Source organism: Fragaria vesca, linkage group LG3 (assembly GCF_000184155.1).
Source record: "Fragaria vesca subsp. vesca linkage group LG3, FraVesHawaii_1.0, whole genome shotgun sequence".
Classification (NCBI taxonomy): Eukaryota; Viridiplantae; Streptophyta; class Magnoliopsida; order Rosales; family Rosaceae; genus Fragaria; species Fragaria vesca.
Window position 1 is genome coordinate 18,224,497 of NC_020493.1, and position 9,992 is coordinate 18,234,488.

The window sequence follows — 9,992 nt, forward strand, 5'->3', positions numbered from 1 at the left end:
GAGAGAGAGAGAGAGTGAAATGGTTTTTGGGCCTCCACACCCCAAACCGGTCCAACACCTTAATACCCACACTAAAAAAATAAACTCAACTCTAAAAATAACACCACAAAATAATACCCCAATAAAAATTACATTCTACTAGCTAAAATTTACCATTTTTACCGTCGTCATATTTTCTCCTACGAATAATTCCTCCGAAATAATCGTCCCTCAAAAACCCCTCTAGGGACCTTTAAGACTATAAACTCATTTACGAATACGGTAAAACTCTTATTAACACTATGCTAGTAAATAGGGTGAAAATTTAAGGGTCTGGATGTGACATAAATAGCTCAACTCATCACAAAGGGTAAGAAAAAGACCAGTTTCCACCTCATTTAACCGTAGTTGTTTCCCTCTAGCACAACTCATTTACCCAGCGACTTGACCCGACACGTTTTTGCAAAACGGTGATATCTTCGTCATCTGGTGGTGGATTGCAGCAACATCAGTGACATTGGATTCCTCTTTTCCTCCACTACCTCTCTGTGGGCGTCTTGTGGCACAACTTGAGCTGAGGAGACCCATCAACCTGGAAACGATAAAATTCAAAGTAATTTGGGAATTAGGATTTCAAATCGGAATCGCAATGGAGATGTTTTGGTGGAGCAATGGTCACGCTACACACACATATATACATATATATATATAATATATATATATAGAGAGAGAGAGAGAAAAGAGAGGATGACGAGTAATTTTTTTACTTTAACCATTCGAATTTTAAAAAAATTGACATGACATGATCTTATGAGTTTCCAAGCAAATTCAAATACAAGACGTCCAAGCAAAGAAGTCACATCGACTAAAAAAACTTAGAAACTTATGAGAAATTAAGCAATATATTTTGGTTGTTATTTTGTGACTAAATTATGTTGATTACAGATTGATTATTCACTTTGTTTGGTTTCTTCTTCCATTTTCTCTACTTCTTAGTTTCTTCTTTTTCTATTTTTTAATGCAAATCACTTGATTTTAACTGAAAAAGATTAAGACTAGAGTAGTCATTACACTTCGTTCAGCTACCATGTACAAATAGACAAGTAGTAGTAATTAAGAATGCTTACATTGGAATGTAAGATAGTACCACTCGCTAATCGGATCGTGCCCACTTGTTAGCCTACAACACTCGAAATCTCTTTTAAACACAGACAACTGAAAGTAGCAACTACAAAAGTGTCAGCTCCCTGGAACCCAAACCCTTTAGATTGGGCTCTAGTCCAAGCAACTCCACACACCGTTTTAGACAGCCAAAACAAGTTGGGGTTATTAAACTCTTTGGGCACCCAACCATATGCAAGTCCCAACTTTGATTTGGTTCAGTCTTCCTAGAACATTAGGCACGCCGGAATCTTGGACTCGGATCATCATGAAACAGACTTCGTTCAGGTCAGGGAACTCCTGGAAAGTGGTAGATTCATCTAGGGGGAGGGTCGCATTGAAACTCAATAGGCGGCCCTGAAAACCTTCCTCCTCCGAGAAACTTCTGCCTCTCCAGATCATAGCAAAGGTCGTACCCTGACCTTGTTCTCAAGATCTGATGGTGATCTTCCTGATCATGTTCCAGACCAACAAAGCTTGAATTGAGAAATGCAGAAGACTGTTGTATATTTGTTTACACAAAGAAATGACGATCCGAACACATATGAGAATAAGCACTACTACCATTGTATCTGCCTCCATGACAACGCTGGCTCTCTAGTGCAATGAAATGAGAGGAGGGAGAAATTGATTATTAGGGTTGGCAACTGGTCTTTTTCTTATGCATCCCTCTCTCTCTAACGAAGTGCATGCAGCTATTTATATTGAGATGATGAGCTCCAGATTGTCTAAACGTGGCCGGCCACCAGTATAAAGTAACTATGTTTGTTCATGAAATCGAATAGCCAAGTTTGCTGAAAATGGTGGTGACGTTTTGAGATTGGCTTCAACCATTTTAGTTTTTGATGATGACTTTCCAAGCCGGCCAGCATGTGAACGTTAAAAGAGATGCGTGCAATGAAATTCATCTAGTTGAATCCAACAAGGATCTGTAAATATGTAATGGTCCCTGGCGAGCTTGCTTATATTCAGGTAGAGTCTTACACTCTTTCTCCTTCCTCTATGGTCCTTTGTCACAAGCGCACTAAGATTCCCTGCTTCAACCTGGTTCGGCTCCTCCCGTTTGGTCAGGGAAGGAGTAATATTGTGATGATATATACAACGTGATTTTGGAAATATTGTGACCTAATTAACAGTACGTAGCCCCTGGTTTTGGAACTATGCATCCTCTAATGCTTCTTCATCTCATTAATTGTATCGATTTCTTTCGTGACAAACTAATTTAACTATACAGCAAGCAAATATAAGGATCGTAGAGTTAACAGTGCAAGTATAAACACATCGATCGATCTCCGGCCAGGATGTCCTTTGCTAATTCTAGTTTAATTTTCACATCAATTATTGAGCCGAGACGCTATCAAAGCCACCAGAGGAAACCTGGGTCCGTCCGACGTTGCCTAAATGCATGCCTAGGATCTTTACTTGCCCAGCAGGGATTAATAATCTGTAAACGACAACTGATGATTGATGAACTGGTTACTGGTCATATTTGAATTGGATGGCAGAGTGACACATGGGTACTGATGCTAGCGAGCTGAGAATAGTAACTAGTAAGTATACCTCTTACCCACGCAAACCACCAGATATATGGTATCTCAATTCATATATCCAAATTCGATCACTAGCTTAGCTACCCACTCTATAATGAACTAAAATTGTCACTGAAATTGAAATTTGATCCCTCATCATAACTCTTCTTTTTCCCAGATGAGGGTGCAAGCTAGCTTCGTGACTTCTATAACTTGAAGGTTGCTATATATATATCCAACTGTGAACACACTAAGAATATAAATTGAGTGTGTGTATTAAGTAAATTCTGAGAAAAATATATAAATTAATGTAGAGACGCCAACTAATTGAGTGTGTGTATCAAACAATCAAATGTGGTTTCTGTTTTAGAAAATCAACTATAAAACCCCCTCCCCCCATTACGATCTCATTGTGTCAATCGAGTATCGAGATATCTCCAACTACAAACAAATGTCTTCGTTTTTAATTTGTGCTTTCTGCTTTCTGATCATGACAATGGCTGTGAAAGCCAAAGTCGATGGTTTGGTCAATGTTAGCCAAGCTCGTGGTCGGAGCTTCAGACGTGGTGAAACATTAAGTGCCCCTGTGGCAGGCGCATCCGGCAGTCATCTATATTACGCAGCTGTGAAGATTGGAGGGTTCAAGGTCAACCTGGCCTTGGACACCGCTACGAGCGCAACCTGGGTTCAATCTGCCGGATGCATCTACTGTTTCAACGTCTCTGTGCCTAATTTCAAGTCTAGTAGCTTCATTCCGATGGCTGCAGATCACCCCATCTGCACTGCCTCAGCCGGCCTCACTCCACATCCTGCCAACAATGCCTGCTCCTACCGGTTTATGAACTCGGAGGGGATCTACGGCTTCGACACTTTCACTTTCTTCACCACCTCTGATCGGAAGCAGCGACACGTATCAGTCCCAGGTCTGGCGTTTGGGGTTGGTGTCATCAACAACTGGATCGACATTTTCTATTATGATCAGAGTGGTGGTGGCAATCCAATTGGAGGGTTTCTTGGATTGGGAAGGGATCAGCCCTCAAGTATCCTAAACCAGCTCTCGGTCCGAAAATTCTCATACTGCCTCCCTAAACGATTCGGAGACAAGGCTTTGTTCTATATTGGAGATAGTATCAATGCAAATTACACCGGCCCGTATGTGCAAACCACGCCCATCTTGGGGTCAAACCAAAACTTTTACTACCTGAAGCTGGAGGCCATCAGCATCAACGGCACCGCTCTGCCGATTGCGCAAGAAGTGCTCTCCCGCAACGGACAAGGCATCATAATCGACTGCGGATCTCCGTACTCTTCATTCGTCGATGAAGCATACGACATGATGCACCAAGCTGTGAAGGACTACTTCAAGCAGATTGCTGGCGAGCTGCCTTTGGCGAGAACAAGGTCAGGGTACAACCTTTGCTATGATCTGAAGAGGCACAAGTTTCTGGGAGGAGGAAGGTTTTCAATGGAGTTTCAGTTTCTTGGAGGAGCGACCCTCCACCTAGATGAATCCACCACTTTCCAGGAGTTCCCGGACCTGAACGAAGTCTGTTTCATGATGATCCGAGTCCAAGACCTCGGCGTGCCTAATATTCTAGGAGCGTTTCAGCAGCTGAACAAGCGCTTCGTCTTTGATGTGGCTTCCTCTATGCTGTCCTTTTCGCCTGATAGCTGTTAATTAGTACCAAGATGTATGGAATTAGTACTAGTATCTAGTTATTCGAATAAAGTATCACTGTGTTCACTATTAATCTATTATGACCTAGGTATATGACCCATATACATCATGGTATGGCAATTTATATTGCTTACTCATTTAAGTTTCCAAGTTTTATTGTGAAGATCTAAGTTTCCAAGTTGGGTTTTAGATAGTTTTATGGTTTCTCAAAACAAATGTTTGGGCCTGTAATGCAGCCTTATTTTAACCCCTCTCGGTTGGAGATGGTCTTAGTACACCAACAAAAACTTATCTCAAAAGCCCAATTAACCTTTTTATCTTTCTCGTTCCCAGCCTAGAAAGGGTGTAACACAAAAAAGAGCTAAGATACAACAAGTTTTACCAGAAGACGTTGTAAATAAAATTATAGCTATTCCATTGCCTTTATATCCTAGACCATATCAGTTTATTTGGGGACCTTCTAGTTACGGATTGTTTACAGCGAGTTCTGCCTCTTGCGTATTGTTGAATTCCAAACCAAAACATTCTAATGCTGATTTTTCATCCAAAATTTGGTAGCTTACTTTTCCTCCAAAAGTGAAGATATTTGCATGGCTTTATTTAGGAATAAACTTAAGACTAAGGATATTGGTTGAAGGTGAGGGACAATTATGGTCAACGTACCTCATATAGTTGCTGCTAAAAAGATTGGTGATGCTAGTGTTCTACTCACTGAAGCAACAACTTTTTACGGGAATCTCTTCACACAACGTTTCTTCAGCAAGTTCCTCGAGTTTTAGTTGAAAGTGACTCCAATATCCTCGCTCATAGACTGCCTTGTGGGTAAAGTTTGTGTTCCCTAGAGTATAAAATCTCTTGTTCAAGATATTCACTGGTTGGCATCCATGTTTCAGTCCTGTATATTTTGTCGTGTTCATCGGGAAGCTAACTTAATTTGTTACAGATCGGCTTGCTTCTCTTGGCTCTCAGTGTCCCCAGCGTTCCATTTGGATCAGTTGGGAAGGGGAGTCTATAGAGGTTTTTTGTTGTAGTTTTCTGTTTTTTACTTTGTTTCATAAAAAATAAAAATAAAAAGAGCTAGCATACACGCATCAGAAGAAAGTAGAGAGCTCTAAACCTTATAGAGCGAATAGAGAGAAAGAAAAAAATTATCCTCCCATCTTGTTCGGCAGCTAGCTCTTTCATCGTCATCGGACGGGTCTTTATCAACCCTGTGTGAGGTTAATTTTTTTTTCTTAATACAATATATAAATAGGGTGCAAACTTAATATGGAGGATGGTTTTGAGGATTTGGCGTTTTGGTCATGAGAACATGGGTTATTTAGTAGTTGTGGAAGCAACAATGACGATGGCGGTGTCGTTTATAGATTGAAAAAACGATAAGTGGTGTCGTTTATAGATTGCAAAGAATCAAAGGTGGGTGTCGTTTATAGATTGCAAAGAAAGATAGGTAGTGGAGGGAGAGATTTTGACCCCAAAAAAGGGTTTAAGGTTTTTGGTTTAGGATTTTGGCCCCCAAAAAATTCTAGTTTATTACACTATACTCGCCTAGCCCTGAGTCCCAACTTAATCAGCTCCAAGCCCACCTGAGCGACCACCTACCTAATCTTCTCATGATTTTCACAAATTGAGGCGTTAGACAACGGCTGACCTGATTTTCAGAAAATAGATGGAGTCTTCTTCTTCTTCTTTTTTTTTTTTATTAAAAGGAGTTGAACTTCATTTATTAAGAAAAAGAAAGTCAGGGGAACAAAAGGGAATGGGGCTTAACAAAACCCCTTCCAACAAAGAACAAAGCAACATAACCTACAAGAGAAAGCAACACTGAAAGTAAATCAGTGAAGAAAACGAAAATGAGGTAAACCGAGTTGATCACGAAGGCATAGATTCATAAGGAATTGGGGGATTGAGTCCCGATAAACCAAGCCTGAAGAAGATAAACCGAAGTTTGCTAGTGCATCTGCTACCAGATTCCCTTCTCTGAATATATGAGAACACAGAAATTGCATTTGCGAGACACGATACATGCAATTATCCCAAGCAACACGAAATCTTCATGGAACAAGATGAGGGGAATGTATGAAGTTAAGAACAATGGCGGAATCAACCTCAAGCCAAATATGCTTCCATTCCTGAACCCAAGCTAATTCAATAGCCTTAATAACACCCATAACCTCTGCGTCCACCGAACAACGGATGTCCAAATTACAAGCAAAAGCACCAATAAACTCACCCTTAAAATTTTAGAAAACTCCCCCAAAACCAGCCTTGCCTGAGTCATGATTGAAAGGCTCGTCAATATTAATCTTGATGCAATCAAAAAGGGGAGGAATCCAATTCACTTCTATAATTTGAGGAGCTCGTCTCGGCTTACAAAGAACATCAAAGCACTATAAAACACAAAGCTCCAAGACTGAATTATTCATGCATCCTGAGGCGAAAAAACTGGAAGCTCGCATATGCCCCATAATTAAGCGACAAACATGTGATGGCAAACAAGAATAACCATCATACTTGACTTTGTTGCGTATTCTCCAAATAAACCACAAAGTTGTACATAAACAACTTAACCAAAGCTCTTTTAGTTGAGGACTTCGATCATTACCTCTTCCTACATGCAACAAATCCAACAAGGAGGTTGGTTGTGTAGCCAATTGAAAGTGAGAAAACCACTTCTGCCATATGAAATTTGCAAAAGGGCATGTGAAAAAAATATGGAACAAGGATTCCCCATGTATGCAACACATAACACATATAGATGCGAGAGAAACTCCACGTTTTTATAAGAAGTCCTCTAAAATTACTCGGCCCCGTAACACCTTCCAAACTAGTAATGAGATTCTGGGAGTGATGAATTTACACCAAATTAATTTTCCCCAATTCAAAGCAGGAGAAAGAGGTCGTAGAAATTGAAAAGCCTCCTTGGCACTTAACACACCAGAACTCGATGAAGACCAAATAAGCTTATCATGCTTCATGGGGTTCAAGGCCACTGGAACTCTACTGATCATAGCACAAAGGCTTGGATAATGTAATTGAAGCAAATGAGGAAAAGTCCAAGAGCCATTATAGATAAAGTCAGCCACTTTTCCTTCTAACAGATGAAGTAAGCCATGATGATTACCAAAAAGATCAACAATAACACCTATGAAGTTATCTTTCCAAAACGAAACAGAAGCTCCAGAGCCAATAAGTCATTTTGCATTCTCAAGAACCCGTGGAAAGAACTTCCTCACACCTAACCATATGGAAGAACAGGCATAAGAGCTACGTGGGGAACCATTACGTAAAAACCTGTTGCAAATAAAAGCACAACTTTCTGATGAAGATGAATAAATCTCCCAACACTTCTTTAATAAGAATGAGCGATTAAGAAGCACAAGTTGCTTTAGGCCCAAACCCCCCTCCTCAACTAGTGTACAACATGACTTCCAGGCAATTAAAGTCGTCTTCTTCTTCTTCTTCTTCTTCTTCTTCTTCATCAAGACCCCGTTGGCCCTACGACGCTGACACTTTTTACAAGCGTCATATGAGATACCTTGTAAGTCTAGAGACATTCGACATTTGCGTCTAGATCAAGATGAACTATACTCTCTGGACGCTGACACTTTTTACGAGTCATATGAGTTCGGCAGGTTCCAATTCTCAGCAACCCACCAATATGAGACTTGTGGATGCTGAGACTCTAACTTGAATGGGGTTCCACTCAAGCAAGTGCTATATGGAGTCTTAAGTATGCATACATCATCCATCCATACCCTACTAATCAAGCATACCAAACATAATCAAACTATAAGCGGTTTTCAAACTTGTGTCATCGATCATGAAATTTCATTAACTGCAAAGATATAATACCACTCTTGTGACACAGAGCCGATCTTGCTAGCTAGTCGATGTGCCATACGACTAGAACGCTTATTCACATGCGTCAAGAAACCAACTCGACCTTGCTTCAAGTCCTTGCTATAAACACTACAATGTTTATCCAGCTCCCACATATATATGTCATACGCTATCAATCCACAATATTTGTTTTTCCATCGGAATAGCTTCAACGACACAAACTGGTCTCATGAAACAATAATTTTTTTTTGTATTTTCTTCCTTCAAAATCTTTGATTTTATCCTTTAACGGATACTTGTGCTTCTTATGCTTTGAACAAATTGAAACAAAACATTCGGTGATAAACAATTTAGAAAACTTTAAGCAATATGTCTAAAGATCATGTTTTATATATCCCCAATCTCTTATTAATATTAACGAAGCATGATATAGTTATAGCAAGATAAGTTGATAAACATGCCTCTTAAGATTGTACAACAGGAAACAGAGAGTACTAGCATTTAGCAATATGGAAGGCAGTCAATTTCGGATCTTGTCCATGTCTAACCAAAACTCCAGCCTCATAATTTGCAACAGAGGTAGGCGACGTTTCATTCTTGGCCGCTATCGTAAGGTGATAAAGAGTGCCTAATATTTGAGCTATCTCGGCTGAAACCAAACTCTGATATACTAGCTTCTGTGTAGTATTCTTATTGTACTCTGTTATAGCGAACTGGGCAACTGTTATCGCACGTGGATCGCTAGGACTCAAAGGTATCCAGCCTCCCTCGGCGGCGACGGAAACGATGACAACAAGGGGAACAAGAAGAACAAGGACTGCAAAGATGTATTGAGGATGCATCGTAATTGTAATTTATTTTGCTTGAAGTATATTTGTTGGGTCCTAGGCTCCTAGCAATACTTTGAATAAAAGTCTATTCGGTGCATGGTTTTTATAGCACTCGTAGAGAGTAAAGGGCACTTGGAGCCTTAATGAAATATTTATTTCCAATTTCAGAAAATATATCTTGCCAAATCAAATATTCCATTATCAATTCTACTGTTTCTGCTTCATTTTTTATTTTAAAGGGGTGAATTAATGATATTAATGAACTTTATTAGGTAATGAAGACAATTATTACGTATTAATAGCAGTTATTAATTAGGTATAAATCTAAAGAATGTTTATTACATATTAAATTAGATGAAAATTCATGCTTTCAGCCGCGTTATATTTCACTAGCCTCTTAACTTGTGTTTTGCACATGTCAATTTGCTTTTTACTTTAAAAAAAAAAAAAAAAAAAAAAAAAAAAAAAAAGAAGTGGCAGTCAATTTTAGTTTTATGTATAATTTCAGTTATACTCTCTAATTTAAAAAAATATATATATATCTTCCACATAATAATAAACCATGGAAATAATCGGATATTCAAAAATTTAACCTTAAAAAAAGTCAAAAAGGGCTTCTGGTTTTATTAATAGAGATAGTTATAGATAGATATATAAACTAGCCTAAAAAAAATCATATTACATATCACTTTGCTTTTACCTAAAAAAAAAAATATATCAAAATGAGATGTAGTGGGCAACTTGACAAATAGATAATTAGTTGGGCAAAAATGCAAAATGTAATATACATAAATCATATATTTGATGAAGGATAAAGTGTAGAGACAAAGAGATAGCAAGAGAATCATCATCTTATTCATTGATAGGAGTCCTTTATATAAGGAATTACACAATACTAATATGGTAAGGATATGAATACATAGATCTAGTCTAACTACATATCCTATTGGCATAAGGCCAAGGCACACATAG

The 9,992-nt window shown here is 38.9% G+C and overlaps 2 protein-coding genes across 2 annotated transcripts; one reads left to right on the forward strand and one right to left on the reverse strand.

Moving 5' to 3' along the window:
* Positions 1-3,165: 3,165 nt before the first annotated feature.
* On the forward strand, positions 3,166-4,347 carry LOC101300430 (aspartic proteinase nepenthesin-1-like). Its single transcript, XM_004295895.1, has one exon. The coding sequence runs from the start codon at positions 3,166-3,168 to the stop codon at positions 4,345-4,347; it is 1,182 nt and encodes a 393-aa protein (XP_004295943.1).
* Positions 4,348-8,684: 4,337 nt separating this feature from the next.
* LOC101300710 (cysteine proteinase inhibitor 1-like) lies at positions 8,685-9,032 on the reverse strand. The gene has a single exon (XM_004295896.1). The coding sequence runs from the start codon at positions 9,030-9,032 to the stop codon at positions 8,685-8,687; it is 348 nt and encodes a 115-aa protein (XP_004295944.1).
* Between the last annotated feature and the right edge of the window lie 960 nt (positions 9,033-9,992).